Source organism: Opisthocomus hoazin, unplaced genomic scaffold, assembly GCF_030867145.1.
Source record: "Opisthocomus hoazin isolate bOpiHoa1 unplaced genomic scaffold, bOpiHoa1.hap1 HAP1_SCAFFOLD_154, whole genome shotgun sequence".
Taxonomy (NCBI): Eukaryota; Metazoa; Chordata; class Aves; order Opisthocomiformes; family Opisthocomidae; genus Opisthocomus; species Opisthocomus hoazin.
This window is the reverse complement of record NW_027448979.1, coordinates 90,328-107,405: the sequence shown is the minus strand read 5'-3', so window position 1 is coordinate 107,405 and position 17,078 is coordinate 90,328. Positions and strand designations below refer to the sequence as shown.

Genomic DNA, 17,078 nt, shown 5'->3' with positions numbered 1-17,078 from the left:
TCTGGCTAACGAGCTGCTGGCCTTCGTCACCAGCAAGGACCTCGGCACCCAGCTCTCCGCCGACGGCCTCGACGCCTTCGAGCACGAGGTCGGAGCGGGGGGGGGCCCCCAAAACCCCCCCGTATCCCCCCAAAACCCCCTGGAAGTTTGGCGGGGACGCTCACCCTCCTCCTCCTCCTCCTCCAGGTCCTCGCCAAGCGCGGCAGCAGGCTCACCCGGAAGCGGGGCGACCGTGGTGGTGCCCCCCACGACGTCCGCTCCCTCCAGCAGCTGTATCCCACCCGTTTTTGGGGTGCTCCCTATAAAAACAACGGGGTGTTACGATGTCCCGGGTGGGGCGCAGCCCGGAACCCCGCCTCCGCGGATACACCGCCTCGTTAGCGCTAATTAACGGGAGGAATTCAACTTGGGGGGGGGGGCGGGCGCTGGCGAGCGTCCCCTCAAAAATGAAGGGGTTGGGTGCTCCTTAACGAGCCGGCAGCCTTGACGAGGAAGAGGAGGATGAGCTGCTGGACACCTACGCCGCGCCCTCCAAGGTGTGTGCCCCCAGCCCGAAACCCACCCCCAAATTTACCTTTTTCCACCCTAAAATCACCCCCCAAATCCCCAAAATATCCTTTTTTTTTATCCTTTTTGTTTTCTCCCAGCGTTCCCAAAAACGCAGCAATTCCAGCCCGGAAACACCGCGGCCCAAGCGGGCGCCGTCCTCCCGCAGCCCCTACGCGCTCTTCTCCCCCGACGCCTTCTCCCCGAGGTAAAGCGGCGCTCGCCGCGATGTCACCGCCGCCGCGATGTCACCGCCGCCGCGTCACCCTCGCTTCCTTTTTGTCCCCCCCAGCGGCACCCCTTCCCCAAAATACGGGGCGCGTGGCGGGCGGGGCGAGGTGGTGGCCTCGTTTGGCGCCTGGAGCGGCGGCGAAGGCGGCGGCGGCGGCTGCACCCCGAAACTTTTCGGTCCCACGGAAGAAAATTTAACGCAAAGCTACAAATTCATGTTCCAGAAAGTGCTCGACGTCCGGGAAGGTGCTGCCACCATGGGGGGGGAGGGGCTGGCGATATCCCCCCCCCGTGCTGTAATTCTGGGGGGGTCTGGGGGGTTTCGGGGTGCCGACCCGCTGCGTGTCCCTCCCCAGCGCTGTCGTGGCGTGTCGAGGACCTCGGCGACGCCATCAAGCGCCGCCACGGCCTGGACTTCGCCTCGGTGATGCTCCCGGCGCAGGTGAGCACTTTTTTTTAGGGGGGGGGGGGGTGTATTTTGGAGGGGGGGCTTTTTTCGAGTCGTTTTGGGGGGTTCGTTTCTTTTCCCCCCGCGGCGGCGGCGCAGGAGCCGGTGACGGCGCTGGGCCGCGTCGGCTGCGACAGCAACGGGAAGCTGAACGCCAAATCGGCGGTGCTGGAGGGCGACCGGGAGCACTCCTCCGGCGCCCAGATCCCGCTCGACCTCTCGGAACTGGCGGAATATTCCCTCTTTCCCGGGCAGGTACGGCCGCGGCGGTTTGGGGGTGCGTAGGTGGACCCCTCCCCCCACTTTCCTCCCCCTCCCCCCCCCAATTTTTCCCCATCCCCAAATTTTGGCTCCCCGGCGGCGTTTTCTCGCCCACCTTTAGATCGTGGCAGTGGAGGGGACCAACAGCAGTGGGCGGAGGATGGTGGTGACGAAGCTCTACGAGGTGACGGCCGGGGTTGGGGGCGGTGGGGGGGGGGAGCGGCTGTTTTTGGGGTGAAAACAAAGGTTTGAGGGGGGGGGTGGTTGCTCCGCAGGCCGCGCCCCTTCCCTTCCACGCCCCGCCGGAGCCGGCCACAGGTGAGCCCCGGCGCCGCGAAAGGCTGCGGGGGTCCCCCAAACCCCCCCATTTTGCTCCCCCAACCCCCTTTTCTCCCCAAATCCCCTCCGGTTTTGCTCCGCCCCCCCCACTTTCTGTCCCCCCACCTCCCCCCTTTTTGTCCCCTCCCCCAAATCTCTCTGTTCCCAAAATCCCTCTGTTTTTGTCCCCCCACACTCCCCCCCGCCTTTGCCCCCCAACCCTCTCCCCCTCTTTGCCCCCCAAAACCCCAGTTTTGTCCCCCAAATCCCTTTGGTTTTGTCCCCCCCAACCCCCCCTTTTTGTTCCCCCAATCCCCTCGGGTTTTGTCCCCAAAATTCCTCTGGTTTTGCTCCCCAAACCCCCCCCTTTGCCCCCCCCAAACTCCGTTTTTGTCCCCAAAATCCCCCGTTTTTGTCCCCTCGACCCCCCCCCCTTTTTGCCTGCCCCTTTTTGTCCCCCAAATCCCTCCCTTTTTCCCCCCGAGCCCCCCTGTTTTGTCCACCCACCTCCCCAACCCCCCATTTTTGCCCCCTGAACCCCTCCCCGGTTTTGCCCCCCTTTTTCACCCCCCTCACCCCCTCTTTTGCCCCCCAAACTCCCCCATCATTGTCCCCCCAACCCCCTCCCTGTTTTTGCCCCCCCAACCCCCCCTTTTTGTCCCCAAAATCGCTCCGTTTTCTGCCCTACCCTCCTGTTTTGTCCCCCCACCCCCCCTTTCTGGCCCTGCCTTTTCACCCCCCAAACTCCCCCTTTTGCCCCCCAAAACCCTTCCTCTTTGCCCCTCAAAACCCTGGTTTTGTCCCCTCATCTTTGCCCCCCGAACGCCCTCCCCCTTTTTGCCCCCCCGATCCCCCCCCTTTTTGCCCGCCAAACCCCTCCCTGTTTTGTCCCCAGAATCCCTGGTTTTGCCCCCTGAACCCCCCCTCCCTTTCTGCCCCAAACCCCCATTTTGTCCCCTCACTCCTCATTTTTGTCTCCAAAATCCCCCCTTTTTTGTCCCGCACCCCCCTTTTTGTCCCTCAACCCCCCTCCCTGTTTTAATTCCCTGACCCCCCCTTTTTTCCCCCTGACCCCCTGTTTTTATCCCCCCAACTCCCCCCTTTTGCCCGCCAAACCCCCATTTTTGTCCCCAAAATCCTGGTTTTGCCCCTCCCCTTTTTGCCCCCGAACCCGCTCCCGGTTTTGCCCCCCCAGCCCCCTCCCTTTTTGTCCCCTGACCCCCATTTTTGTCCCCCCAAATCCCTCTGTTTTTGCCCCCCAAACTCCCCTGTTTTGTCCCCCCCCCCCCTTTTTGTCCCTGCCTTTTCTGCCCCCCCCACTCCCCCTTGTTCCCCCCCAACCCCCCCTTTTCACCCCCTGCCCCCCCAGCGCAGCGCCTGGTGCTGGTGGCCTGCGGCCCCTACACCCCTCCGACAGCGTGGCCTACGACCCGCTCGCCGACCTCATCGCCGTCATCGCCCGCGACCGCCCCGACCTCTGCATCCTGGTGAGCCCCCCTTGCTTCTTGCGGGAGAACATTTGAGCTTAATTAGCAAAAGTAATTAAAAAAAAAAAACCTTTCTCTGGGCGGTTTAAGGCTTTCTTAGCTCCTGGGGCTGGCAGCACGCGGCGGGGGGCGTCCCCGCTGGTGCTTTTGCTGATGTTTCACCGTTTCTTCACAGTTTGGGCCATTCGTGGACGCCAGGCACGAGCACGTGGAGGTGAGGGGGGGTCCTGGGGTCCCCCCGGCTTCATGCTGGTGGGGGGGCTCAACTGGGTGCCCCCCAAAAAATCCTCTGCGTGAGAGCGGGGCGGCGGAAGCATCCATCCCTCCGCGTGGATTCTGTGTCGATCGCTCCGTGGGGCCGGACGCCGGGAGGGCAAAGGCATTGGGGGGGGCGGGGCGGGGGTGTCCATGTGCACCCCCAAAAAACCAGGGAATTCTGCAAATCCCGTCGTTTTCCCTCAATTCCTAGAGCTGCCGGCTCCTGGGCTCCTTCGCCGATGTCTTCAAGCTCTGCCTGAAGACGATCATCGACGGGACGAGAAGGTAGGGCCGGCGCCCGTCTCGCTGCCTGCCGGGAGGGGTTTTCCCCAAAATCTCCTTTTCCGACACCAAACGGGCTCAGGATTCTTTCTGAATTTGTTAAAAAAACGGATTTGAAGCTTTTTTCCCCTGCTCAGGTGAGGCGGGCAGGTGTATTCCCACCCCGGCTTTTTCCCCCTCTTTCTTTTTCCCCAGCGCTGGCTCTCGGCTCATCTTTGTCCTGAAATCCGTTGGTTTTTCCCCTCTTTTTCCGATATTGCTGGTTCCAAGCTCCTCTTTGTCCCTGAATCGCCTGGGTTTCCCTCTTTCTTTTTCCCCTCCTTTCCTTTCTTTTTCCCCTCTTTTTCTTTCTTTTTCCCCCTTTCTTTTTGCCCCTCTTTCCCCCTCTTTTTTCACAGCGCCAGCTCTCAGCTCTTCTTCATCCTAAATTCCCTGGTTTTTCCCCCTTTTTCCCTCTTTTTCTGGCAGCGCCGGCTCTCAGCTCATCATCATCCCTAAATCCCCTGATTTTCCCCTCTTTTTCCGACATCTCCGGCTCTCGGCTCCTTTTTATCCCCAAATCCTCGTTTTTTCCCCTCTTTTTCCAATATTGCTGGTTCCAAGCTCATCTTTGTCCCTGAATCCCTTGGTTTTCCCCTCTTTTTCCGGCAGCGCCGGCACTCAGCTCCTCTTCATCCCTGAATTGCCCATTTTTCCCTTCTTTTTCCGATGGCACCAGCTCTCAGCTCGTCTTCATTCCCGAATTGTTTGGGTTTTCCCTCTTTTTTCCTACAGCACCAGCTCTTAGCTCTTCTTCGTCCCTAAATCCCCTGCTTTTTCCCTCTTTTTCCAACAGCGCCAGCTCTCAGCTCCTCTTCATCCCTAAATCCCCCGTTTTTCCCTCCTTTTCCACCTGTACTGACTCTCAGCTCGTCTTCATTCCTTAATCACCCATTTTTTCCCCTCTTTTTCCAATATTGCTAGTTCTAAGCTCATCTTTGTCCCTAAATCCCCTGGTTTTTCCCCTCTTTTTCCGGCAGCGCCGGCTCTCAGCTCGTCTTCGTCCCCTCGCTGCGGGAACGTGCACCACGACTACGTCTACCCGCAGCCGCCCTTCCTCTGCCCCGAGCTGCCCAAGGACGACAGAGCGGTAACGGAACCCCGCTGTTCACCCCAAAGCAGGGGCAGTTTGGGGGGGGTTGGGGGAGGTTTGGGGGGGTTTGGGGCAGTTTGGAGAAGGTTTGGGGGGGGGGGGTTGGGGCGGTTTGGGGGGGGGGTTGGGGTGGTTTGGGGGGGGTTGGGGCAGTTTAGGGGAGGTTGGGGGAAGTTTAGGGCGGGTTTGGGGCAGTTTGGGGGAGGTTTAGGCGGGTTGGGGCTGTTTTGGGGCACGTTGGGGCTGTTTTGGGTCCATTTTCCTCACGGCCCCCCCGCAGCGCGTGCACTTCGTGCCAGACCCCTGCACCCTGGACATCGACGGCGTCGTCTTCGCCTCACCTCCACCGACGTCCTCCTCCACACGGGTGCCGAGGAGATCAGCAGGTGGGCGCGGGGGGGCGCTGGGGGTCGCGCCGGAGCGGGGGGCTCCCAAATCCCCCCAGATCCACCGGATCTCGGCCGAAGCTGCCTCTGCGCGTGCTGCCCCTCGGGTCTCGCCTCCAGCGGCTTGTTTGTGGCTTGAGCGGCCACCGGGTCGCTAATTAGCCTGTGTGCCTAATTAATCAGCACACCCGGCGAGGTGGTTTCTTTTTTTTTTTCCTCCTTTTTTTTCCTCCTGTTTTTTTCCTCTCCTCCTTCCGTTTTTTTCTCTTTTCCTCCCTTTTTTTCTCTTTTCCTCCTTTTTCACAGCTCGTTTTTCCTCTCGCAGCTCGTCCGGTGTCTCCGACAGGTTCACACGAATCCTCAAGCACATCCTGACGCAGAGGAGGTGAGGAGCCCCCCAGGGCGACCCCAAAAAGGGCTTTTTTGCCCCCAAACAAGGGAAATCCCGCGCAATCCTCGCCATCTTCCCCTTCAAAATCTATTTTTCTATATAAAAAATGTCCTTTTCGGGCTGGATGACGCTGTCAAACCACGATTCCACGTGCCGTAAGTCCCTCCGGAGTGGCGTGGGTCGGCTGATGGCCGCCGATACAAGCGAAAAACAGCCGAAAAAAGTGGAAATCGCTATTCCTACCCCAAAACGCTCTGCCGGTTGCATCCGGACGGCGTCGCGGTGACGCGTGTTCTCCCCGCCGCAGTTACTACCCGCTGTACCCTCCCTCGGAGGAGCTGAACGTCGACTACGAGCACTTTGCCGCCTACGCCTCGCTGCCCGTCACGCCGGACGTCCTCGTCACCCCTCGGAGCTGCGGTACTTCGTTAAGGTCCGGCGGCGCAAATGGCCCCGCTGCCCAGTGCCGCTCGGCGGAGGGCGGCGGGGCCCAGCGCGCGGCGCGCGCGGCGTCCGGCCACGTCGCTGTCGTCTTCCCGCAGGACGTGCTGGGCTGCGTCTGCGTCAACCCCGGGCGGCTGACGAAGGGCCGGGTCGGGGGCACCTACGGCCGCCTGCTGCTCCGGCGGGGGGACGCCGAGGGCGAGCGGAGGAGCCCCTGCGTCGCCGCGCAAGTCGTTAAGATCTAATTGGGACCGAGGCGCCATTTCTGCCGCCATTTTCTTCCCTTTCCTCGTTTACAACCTCAATTTCTTCAAATTGCTGCTCAAATACAGTTGGAATTTTGGGTTAAAAAACCACCGGAACCACTCGTGTTTGTCCCCGCAGCCACGCTTCTGCGGCGCCCCGCCCTAATCAGCGCTAATTAATTGATTAACGAGGAGCGCGAGCAGCCGGGGTCTTTGGTAGCGGTTTTTTATAGGTGTGGGGCGGCGGGTGGCGCAGGGTGAGGGGTTGGTTTTGGGCTGCGGGAGGGGGGATTTGGGGTCGCTCGTTAGCGGCGTCCTCCGTCGCGCTCGTTAGGCGAACGAAGCGGATCCTCCGGCGGGATTTAGCCCTGGAAGAGGGGAATGGCGGGGCACCGGCCTCCCGGCTCCGCCCTCCCGCGCGACGGCGGTGGCACGCAGCGTCCTCCTCGGGGGATTCTGGTTTAATTAGTTGGAAGCAATTAATTAACAGGTGTCTGGGGGGGCTGTGCCAAAAAAAGGGCTTTTGGAGGGGGGGGAAAGGGGGTTTGGAGGGGGGAAAAAGGGTGAAAAGGTGCTTTTGTTGGGAAAAAAGGGAGGGAAAAGGCTTTTTTTCTGGGGGAAAAACAGGAGGGAAAAGGGCTTTTTTCTGGGGGGTGAATAAATGGAGGGAAAAGGGCTTTTTCCTGGGGGAAAAAGGAGGGAAAAAGGGCCTTTTTCTGGGGAAAAACGTTTTTACTGGGAAAAAAAGGAAAAGTTTTTTTTCCTGGGAAACAGGGAGGGGAAAGGGCTTTTTCCTGGGGGAAAAAGCGCGCCCTGGAAACCCTGCGGTGGGCGCCGGTTTTGGGGGAAACCCAGGGGCAGACGGGCTGCGGGGAGGAGAGCCCCGGCCCATCTTCGCGGGCGCAACCCCAGGCGCCTGGACTGGCCGGGAAATCCTGGTTTCTCCCCAAATCCCGGCGCGAAGCGGCTGGGCCACGCGGCGGCTGCGCGGCCTCCGCTCCTCGCGGAGCTTTGGCTGATTTGGGCGCTTCTCGCCCCAGATAAATGCTGGGGGGCTCCCAGCGGGGTAAGAGCTTTTCCTTGGCTTTTTTTCTTTTCCTCCTTTTTTTCTTCCTCCTTTTTTCCTGCTTTTTTTTCCTCCTTTTTCTCCTCTTTTTTTCTTCCTTTTTTTTTTCCTTTTTTCCTCTTTTTTTCTCCCCCCCTTTTTTTCCCTCGCTCCCCCCCCCCCCTTTTTTTCCCTCCCCCCTTTTTTTTTTCTTCCCCCTGCTGCAGGAGTAGGAAACCAAACCCCCCTTTTCCTCACATTTTCAGCTCTGCTGCTCCTCCCCCAGCCTCAGTTTCCCCCACAAAACCACCACTTTACGTCAAAACACAAGCGGGACGAGCTGGGCGGCCGCATTGATGGGGGGGGGACGGGGACTTGGGGGGACTCAGCAGGAGCGAAGCAGCCAGAGCAGCCGGCACCTCATTTGCCTCTTAATTAGATGATCCCTGAGGCTAATTTGGGATTTAAATGAGCGGGGGCTGCGGCATGGAGCAGTTTTAACTCCGCCGCGTCCTTTCGGAGACGTGGGGGTCCCATGCCGCGAGCCACGGATGTTTGGCCTGGAGGGGGGGGGAAGGTGAGCTGCGCTGCTCCGTAGGGAATTCTTCCAGCTTTATTTTTCTTTCCCCAGGGATTTTTCTAACGGAGAGCCATGTCTTCCCGCGGCGGAGCGGGGCAATCGAGGCACGACGGCGTTCCTGCCCTCCGTGGGGAAAAGCCGAAGCCATCGGCTCTTCGCCCCGGTAGGAAGCGAATCCCCTGTCGCTCCGCGCTTTGGGAAGGGGAGAAGGGAAGAAAGGAGCCCCCCAGTGAAGGGGGAAGCGAGGCCCCGTGCCGGGGTGGGGCTTGCACGTTGGCTGGGAGCCGGCTGCGCCGACGCTCCGGCGTTGGGAGGAAGGGATCAGCCGCGCTCGGCTCCGGCACAGCGAGGAAGACGCGGTGAGTATCGGCCGCCACCCCGGTTTTGCTTTCCGGCGAGATCCCCCGCGGTTGCCATCCCCGCTCCAGCCTCACCGGTGCCGGCATCCGGCGTAGCCGGAGCGGGGAACGCGGCCGTAAATTTGGGAGCTGGGCCAGGGAGAATTTGGCCTCTTTTCCCGGCAGCTTGCTGCACCGGCTCACAAATCCCAAGCAGCCGGGCCCTGCGTTGGGATGCTGACGGCGAGCTGGGGGGGGCAGCTCTTTTTCACGCGATTCAGGACAGTTTGTGTCCCTGTCACATCCTTGATCCCCAATTTACAGCGCGGGGCTGGGCAATTCCTTCCCTTTTTTCCAAGAAAAAAGACCAGATCTCGTCCCCTGCGCCCTCCTTTTCTCCCCCTCCTCAGTTCCCTGCAGCCACCTCTTAATTTTAGCCGACACCTCTTAATTATAGTGGCTACCTCTTAATTTTAGCGGCTACCTCTTAATTTTAGCCACCACTTCTTAATTTCAGCCCCCAGCTGCAAGGTTTCCGACTACTCCCCGGGCTTAAATCAGCCGCCAGATCCCCCAAATAGCCGGCAGCGCGCTTTCGGGGAGGCCGGATCCTGCTCCGGGATATTTTCCGAGTGGATTTTTCAGCGCAAAGAAGGATTTTAAATCCATATTCCAAGGAGTTGCCGGGAGAGCCGGAGCGGACTCCGACCCCATCCCACCCGGAACGCCTGCGTCGCGCTCCCCACCCGGGAATTCCCGGCGCTCCCCCGGCACTCGGGTGGGGCTCGGCCCGGAGGAGCCGCCCACAAGAGTTGTTTTTCCTGGTTTTAAAGCTTTCCCCCCCATTTTTCTCCTCGGCTCGGGTTTGTCACCACTGAATGGGGGTGCGCGGCGCAGCCAGGGGAAACTGAGGCACGGGAGGGGTATGGCTGCGGTTGGGACCGCTGCGTTTTCCTACCGTGCGCCGGCATTTCCTCATCTGCAAACTTTCCTCCTCGGATTTTCCTTATCGGTGAAAATCTCTCCCTGGTATCGGGGTTTTCCTAGTCCTGGGAGGGGGGGGGGGGGGGGGAACAAGCCACCGGTGCTTGGTGACGCGGCTGAGGAGGTGGAGAGCCCCCAACACACCCTGCCGCGGTGTCCCGCGGCACGGAGACGGCGCCGGATGCTCTTCCCCTCATCCGATTTGGCGCCGGATGCTCAAGGTAGGACAGCGACGGCCCTGCAATCCTGCAAAAATAAATTAATTCCCCATTTTTCTGTTTTACCAATCTCACCTTTTGGGCAGCCGGGAGGGGCTGGGAGAAATTCTTCCCCGCTGATCGATGCCGGACACCGGGGCATCTGCAATCCGCTTTCGGCATCGCTATTCCCTAAAAAAAATCCCGTAATTCGCTGTTCCAAAGTGTCCCTTTGCCGCAGCCCGACGCTCCTCCAGCTCGGTGACCACGGGAAACGGGGCCGCGGCTTCCTCTCCGGCGTGAATCCTCTCGGGAAGGGGGAAAAAAGGGTGAAGCCTCTTTCCCCGTGCACCTTTTTAAGCAAGGATTTTCTCCAGGCACCGATAAAAGGTGGAAAAAGGCTCAAAAAATGCCAAGAACAGGAAAGATGGAAGGAAACGGCTTCGTTTTCTGCGGCACTCGCTTAATTTCTGCGCCTCCAAGCGGGAAAATGAGTTAAAGCCTCCGTCGCTTAATCGCTGTTTTTGCGGGGTCTCGGTAAAATAGTCGGCGGTGACGCTGGGATGCGAAAATCGCCGCTCTGCGCGTAACCGGGGGGTCTGAGGAAGCGCCGGGTCTTCACCTACCGAGCCTAAAATTCCTGAAAAGGGGCAAAAAGGGAAGAAATTTGTGTGTACCAAAGCATAAATTGCTGCAGACGGAAGGGAAAAAACAAACAGGTTTTTACGTAGCAAAGCCTAAGTTGCTCTAAGTGGGCGGGAGAGTAATGAATTTTCATGTACCGAAGCCTAAATGTCTGAAAACGGGCCAAAAAGAGACAAAATTTGTGGTGAACCAAAGTCGAAATTACCAAAAAACGGGCGGAAAAGGAAGAAAGTTTCACGTACCGAAGCCTGAATTGATGAAAATGGGCAAACGCCCCCAAATTTTATTCCATGGGGAATCGAAAAGCCAGATGGCGGATGGCGGGGTGAATATCCCGGAGGCGGATGGCGGCGGCGATGCTTGGAGGGATGGTGAAGCTTCCGCCCGGGGGCTTTCGGCCGATTTCTTAACGAAGAGAGGCTCAAACGAAGCCTAACGAGGGGCGCGGGTTGAGCTTCAGCGCCGGGACCTTCTCCGGAAGCAGCTCCCGCTTTCCTCCCGCAGCAAACCAGCGCGTTTCGCCGGACACTTGTGTTATTTGTGAGTCCTGACGAGTTTTTTAGCGATGGTATTGCCACGAAACGCTAATTAGCAGCAGCCTGGCCAGCCGCCACCCCTGCTCAGCCGCACCGCTAACGGGGTACGCCTCGAAGCGCAGCGTTAATGAGGAGGCGAACGCTTTCGGTTAAAGCCTTCGATCGCCGGCACCGCTGAAAACCGGCGTGAAGAAGTTATCTGGGGTTTTGTTCCGGTTTTGCCTCCCTTTCCAACCCCGTCTTGCGTCGTTGCAGCAGGGAATCGGGTGCGGAGGTAACGCTCCTGTCTTCTGAGCAGTTTCCTTGGTCGTCAGCGCTGGAAAAGGCCGGGGAAAAGGGATTTTAAGGATTTTTCCGATCCAAAAAACCTCTCTTCCCTGCGCTTTCGGGGACGGCTGAGCCGTTCCCAGCTGCGCCGGCAGCAAATCCCTTTTTCGAGGTGTTTTTTTTTACTCACCCCTTGTCCCGGCCCAGTGGGGCACTGGGTTTGCGGCCCAGACTGGGGAAGCAGTGGGGATGGGGTGGAGAAATTGGGGTTAGAGCGAGCGATTTTGGCTCGGCGCCGGTGGAGGACGTTGAACCGAAGCTCCTGCACTGGCCGGGAGGGAAGCGGATGCTTTTCCTGGCGGGTGGACGCTCCCCGCCGCGCGCTGGTCCCTATCGGAATCATCCCGCATCCCAACCTGAAAACATCAAATATTTCCAAGTGATGAGAGACTTTTTCCCCTACAATACGCCTTTTTTCCCCTACAATCCACCTCTTTTCCCCTCCAATCTACCCTTTTTTCTTCCAAATCCACCCTTTTTCTCCCTCCAATCCACTTTTTTCCCCTCCAAATCCACCTTTTTTTCCCTCCAAATCTACCCTTTTCCCTACCAACCCACTTTTTTTTTCTACCAATCCGCCTTTTTTCCCCCTCCAATCCACCTTTTTCCCTACCACTCCACTTTTTCCCTCCAAATCCACCCATTTTCCCTCCAAATCTACCCTTTTTCCCCCTTCAATCCACTTTTTTCTCTCCAAATCCACTTTTTTTCCTACCAATCCACCTTTTTTCCCTACCACTCTGCCTTTTTTCCCCCTCCAATCAGCCTTTTTCCCTACCGTTCTACCCTTTTTCCCTCCAAATCCACCCTTTTCCCCCTGCCAATCCACCATTTTTCCCACCAATCCACCCTTTTTCCCTCTCCAATCTACCTTTTTCCCTCCAAATCCTCCCTTTTCCCTACCCCTCCACGCTTTTCCCTCCAAATCCACTTTTTTTTTTAACGATCTCGGTACTTTCTCGCAGCCACGTATCCGGCGAGCGCCGGCGCTCCTCCGAACCCCGGCTCTCCGGGAAGAAGCGCTTCCCTCGGTCCCGCTCTCCCCGTGTACGGCAGCAGCTCTGCCATCGTCGTCATCACCACCTTCCCCTCCCCACCGCCGCGTCCTCACGGAGCCCGTATTTCACGCGAGCGGTGCAGCCGCCGCCTCTGCAGCCTGTCATTACGCTGCCGCCTTTAATCCGCCCGGGATTAACGAAGCTGAATTCTGCATCGTCAGAATTTTTCCCTGGCCGGAGCTGCTGGGAACGGGATTACCGGCGACGGCGTTCCTCCCAAAGCCGCGCTGCTGATGCTGCTGGCGTCGCTGGCACCTCGTCCGGGCTTCGTTTTGATCTGTTTGGGTGCTCTTCTGCCGCTCCGGCTCCTCTCCCCGACGCCGCTGTCAACCGCACGTGAGCTGGGGAGCGTCTCCGGCTGTACGGGGGTCTCCGTCGGTGTTTGGCAGCACCGCGAAGCAATTGGGAGGGGGGGGAAAAAAAGGGAATAAAGTGAGCAGCGTAGGCAGGATGAGCCCGCGGATGTGGTTTCGGCAGCGCTTTCTAACAATAACGACGCTGCAGCAGGTGGCTGGAGGTGAATGTGGGATTTTTTTAGTAGTATTTTTCTATTTTTAAGGATAAATTTAAGGGGCGGCGGCCAGGCGTGGTCCAGGGACCATGATCCCACAGCCCTCCGCCGTCTCGGTGGGCCTGTGCTGCCTCGAAACCCCGGCGCTCGCGATCCCGGAGAGCCAACGCCCGCCGACCGACGCAGCGTTGAACACGGTGGTTCCCGCTGTCACTGAAATGTCAGCTTGCGGGGAGGTCGCCCGGCTCGATTCACCCGGCGGCGGCCGCGGGCTGGCCTTCCCCGACTCTTTGGCACCAACTGGGGCGGGTTTCGTGTGGGGAAAGCGCCTGACGCGGTGAAACACCGGCAGAACGAGCGTTTCCCAGCACGCGGCCGCGCTTGGTGTCGTTGGCCGGTGGTGGCTGACCAAACCGCAACCGGGGAACCGCTCGTGACGTCTCGCCGGGCCGGTTCGGCGTTGATTCGAGGCGCAGGGCTCGGCCGCGGCGGTTTCACCGGCGGTTTCACCGGCGGCTCTCGCTTTCTGGGTGCGGCTGTTCCGGGAGGGGTGTTATAAGCGGCGTGGAAGCGGTTCCAAGGGGGTTGTTTTCACGGCGGCGGGGCTCCGCACACCAAACGCGTCTCTAAATCACTCACAAACTGCGCTTGCAGCTGACGGCAGATCGGATGCGGGTTCATAGAAACACGGAGCGATGGGACCTTTTCCCCCCAAAAAAAATTAGCGATAAAGGTTAAAACTCTAGGCCTTCCCCCTTGCTGATGTTAAAAAGGGACTCTCAGGGGTCTTGAAACCGGTGCCATCCCTTTTTCTGTCCCACTGAGGCATCTCCCGCAGTCGCAGATAACGTATCCTCGTGAAAAACGCCCGTTTTCGCCTTACTCCTCCCCTACAGCTGGAAAATCGTGCCTAACTGAGCACGTAAGCTGTCAAGAGTTGAATGAATACGACTAAAACGGGAAAAGAAAAACAACTTCCTTCCCCCTCCTGCCTTAATCTCTGTTATTTTTCAGTTTAGTTTGTTGTTGGGTGGGGCTGGATCACGGCCGAGAGGAGAGGGAATGGAAATGAAAAAAAAAAACCCAACCCACAATCTCCTCTTTTGGGCTAGAAAAGCCGCTTGCCAACGCCGTGCTCTCCCGACCCCTAACTCCAGGGACCCCGCTTCCCCCACAAAAATGCAAATCCGCTTGGATTTCCAGCCCTGACCCCCTTCCTGATTTCTCTCCCACTCGAAATGGATCTGGAGGAGAGGCCCCGGGCGCCTGGATTTAATTACCTGAGCTGTTTTCTTATCGATAACGCGGCCAACGAACTTTAGACAGAGAACCGGAGAGCGTCTGGAATTAATTTCCTGGGACGCGTTGACGCCGAGGATCTCTGTCCTATGTGTTGGAACTCACTTTTAAAGCAATTTTTCCTTTTTTTTTTTTTTTTTCTCTTCGTTAAATTTTGCAGATTATTGTTAAAGCCGGCGTCGCTGAGGTCGAGGAAGACGAGCGTCTCCCAACTCGGCGCTGCTCCTCGGCGCGATGTCCACCAAGGTGCCGATCTACCTGAAGAGGGGCAGCAGGAAGGGGAAGAAGGAGAAGCTCCGTGACATCCTCTCCTCCGACATGATCAGCCCGCCCTTGGGGGACTTCCGGCACACGATCCACATCGGAAGCGGCGGGGAGAGCGACATGTTTGGCGACATCTCCTTCCTTCAGGGCAAGTTTCACCTCCTCCCCAGGAGCGAAGGCAGCTTCGACTCCGACAAGGACAGCCCCGACGCGACGCCGTTCGAGTTCTCCAGGACGGCCACCATCTCCGGACACCAACAGCCATCCTCAGAGACTTCGTCTCCCCTCCTCAAAAATGCCATCTCCTTGCCCGTCATCGGCGGGCCGCAGGCATTGACACTGCCCTCGGCGCAAGCCCCGCCGAAACCGCCGCGCTTGCACCTCGATGACAAAGCCTCGCCGAGCCGGGACGTCGTGGAGGAGAAGGAGGAGGACGGTGACGGCGAGGGCAGGAGCATCGCGCCGCCGCTGCATCCCTGCGCCTCGCGTTTCGCCGCCCCGACGAATGGCTTCGCCGAGGAGAAGGGCGACACCAAGCCGCCCTTCCTCTCCCACGCCGGCTCCCTCCTCTCCCTCCACGTGGATTTGGGGCCGTCCATCTTGGAGGACGTCCTGCAAGTGATGGAGAAACACCAAGCAGAGAGAGCGGGCGAATCTATACCGGATCCGGGCAGGCAGGAAATCTTGACGTGAAGACACTTGGAAGTAAAGACCTTGAGAAACGGATTCTTCTTATTTTGGGGGAGTTTTTTGTGGTGGTTTGTTTTTTTTTTTCCAAGTGGCTCTTACAGCTCAAACTTGCCAGGTTGACTCCACGCGCCTTCCTCGCTGACAGCGAGGCGTTGTTTCCTCTCATGCGAACGGGATGCGAGCGTTTATCCTTGGCGCGGGGAGGAAAGAATCCGAACTCGACGAAGCCAAGACGAAACACGCGGCGCTCGCTGCCGGATGACATCGCCGCTCACCCCTATCAGCTTTTAGCGACAGATCAAACCATAGGACCGCGCCGACCGGGAGATAAGACGCTGCGGTGGTATAAATGTTCGTTGTGCCAGACGGGGGGGTAACAGCGATGGTTTAATTCCAAAAACTTTCAGTCAGGAGGAGTTTTGGGGTCTAATTGGGGTTTTTTTCTGCTTGAAGAGGGGCTGCGGTTCGTACTCAGTGGACGCGAAGGTGACGCTCGCCGTTTGCCAACCACCCGCTGTCAAACGTCGCCCTTCGGCTTGAGTTAATTTTTTAGAAGATCCCACAGATCGGTAAATCTAGCGGTTCTGTGGCAAAAGGCTCCAGAGGGCCTTAACGTTGCGTCGTCTCAAAGGAGCAGCTAAAAGCTCTCCTGGGAGAAGCTAAAAAACCCCTCTCAGGCTGTGTTTTGGCAACTTAAATCTGTGGCTGGAGCTTGGGGTTGGAATTTAAAGTTGTAAATAAGATGAAAAAAAACCCCAAAACGAAATATGTTCAGCAAAGGGTGAGCGACAACCCGGCCAGATTCCGGGGCGACGGGGTGAAATTCATTCTCCCGAACGCCGCCGTCTCCATCAATCGCAGATTGTTCGGGTGGCCGGAGGAAGGAGGGGGTGAAACGCTTCGGCACGCAGAAAGGAATGCGAATCCCTTCTGCTTTTTAAAAAATAATAATAATAAAAAGAATAATTTACTGGAAATGCCAATTCTGCTGACGTCGGGGTGAAAGACCTCAGTGCTTGGCGGCGAGGGCTTTTGTTCTCGTTCCCCGACTCCGAATCGGGGACGAGAGGAGCCTGTTGGCCGCAGTTAATGGTGTAAAAGCAACCGGGACCTCATTTCCTAGATGCTGTCACTAATTAACAGCATCGTTTTTAACTGTTTCTGGTAGTTTTAGCCCAGAATGCAGCTGGGAGTGCCCCCCCGGTAAGAGACTGAGGCACCTTTTGAAGAGCACCTTGACTTTTTGCTGGCTTGCCAGAGCCCAACTGTGCATTTCTTTACATCATCAATTGCTGTTTCTTACAGGTGTCATTAAATAATGAGTCTTTAATGAGCTCGGAGCTCGTCACCACACAGCTGTGTCCCAGCTCTTGCTTTCGCCCGTCTGTGTCCAGCAGGTCGCTCCCGCTGCAAGACCAAACCACTCTGTTTTGGTGGAAACACCAAAGATTTGGGGTTAAAGCAAGTTTTTAAGCCTGCAGAATAATTAAGCAAATGAGGTTAATTGAGCTGGATCCACGCAGCCCCTGGGTTGAATTCCTGGTTGGTTTTATGCTGCTACGGTTCAATCCTTACCTGGTCAAAATGGATGGTGCTTCCTCCGAACACCACCCATCCATGCCGCGATGACTTATTTTTATTTATTTGAGGATTTTTCATACCCAAAATAATTCCAGCGACGGGATGGGGGCAGCTTAGAGCATCGTTTGTAATTAATTTACCCCACTGATGGCGCATTTTGATGGGGGATGTGGCTTGGAGCATGAGCCCAGCTCCATTTCCCCCTCGCTGAGACCTCGCAGCTGCCGCTTGGTCAAACAATTTGAAGGAAAGAAAAGCCCGGAATGGATAATTTTGGGTGGCTTTCAGAGCACTTTGCTTGAGTTTTTTATGTGGCAGGGTGGGGTGGGTTGTGACAATGCAGCAGTGCTTGTTTTGATGGATTTCACCTTAATGAGGGAATTTAATTGAGCTGGGGATGGAGATGTTGGGAGTTTGCCCCCCACCTCTGCCTAATTATCGTCGGTAATTACAAAACCTTACCACGCATCACCGCCGGATCTGGGCAGGGCCGGGCAGCAGCTTCCCCATGTTTCGAAACAACCCCGGGGAGGTAACGGCCAAAAACCCCCCTTTTCTCCCCATTTTTGCCCCTTCCACTCATTATAAGCTGGG

General features: G+C 57.8%; 2 protein-coding genes across 3 annotated transcripts; both read left to right on the top strand.

The window, feature by feature from the left end:
* Window positions 1-4: 4 nt before the first annotated feature.
* POLA2 (DNA polymerase alpha 2, accessory subunit) lies at window positions 5-6,536 on the top strand (the record flags this gene model as incomplete). The annotated part of the gene is given in 21 exon segments (XM_075412298.1): window positions 5-88; window positions 187-272; window positions 482-536; window positions 648-754; window positions 839-1,023; window positions 1,134-1,219; window positions 1,325-1,480; window positions 1,608-1,670; window positions 1,762-1,804; window positions 3,174-3,209; window positions 3,212-3,291; window positions 3,467-3,505; window positions 3,761-3,834; window positions 4,851-4,890; window positions 4,892-4,960; window positions 5,244-5,295; window positions 5,298-5,349; window positions 5,675-5,734; window positions 6,048-6,142; window positions 6,145-6,173; window positions 6,283-6,536. Coding segments are annotated over 21 exon segments (1,638 nt in total), but the record flags the coding sequence as incomplete, so codon positions are not given.
* Window positions 6,537-7,864: 1,328 nt separating this feature from the next.
* On the top strand, window positions 7,865-16,246 carry CDC42EP2 (CDC42 effector protein 2). 2 transcript variants are annotated; one of them, XM_075412303.1, is made up of 2 exons: window positions 7,865-8,217; window positions 14,110-16,246. In XM_075412303.1, the coding sequence occupies exon 2, from the start codon at window positions 14,184-14,186 to the stop codon at window positions 14,904-14,906; it is 723 nt and encodes a 240-aa protein (XP_075268418.1). In that variant the 5' UTR covers window positions 7,865-8,217; window positions 14,110-14,183; the 3' UTR covers window positions 14,907-16,246. The 2 variants fall into 2 exon arrangements, with proteins under 2 accessions (XP_075268418.1, XP_075268417.1); XM_075412302.1 differs by having other exon boundaries at window positions 7,865-8,413.
* The last annotated feature ends 832 nt before the right edge of the window (window positions 16,247-17,078 follow it).

Excerpts from the sequence above, each read along its gene's own strand:
- CDC42EP2 (XM_075412303.1), top strand. The coding sequence starts at position 14,184 with ATGTCCACCAAGGTGCCGATCTACCTGAAGAGGGGCAGCAGGAAGGGG.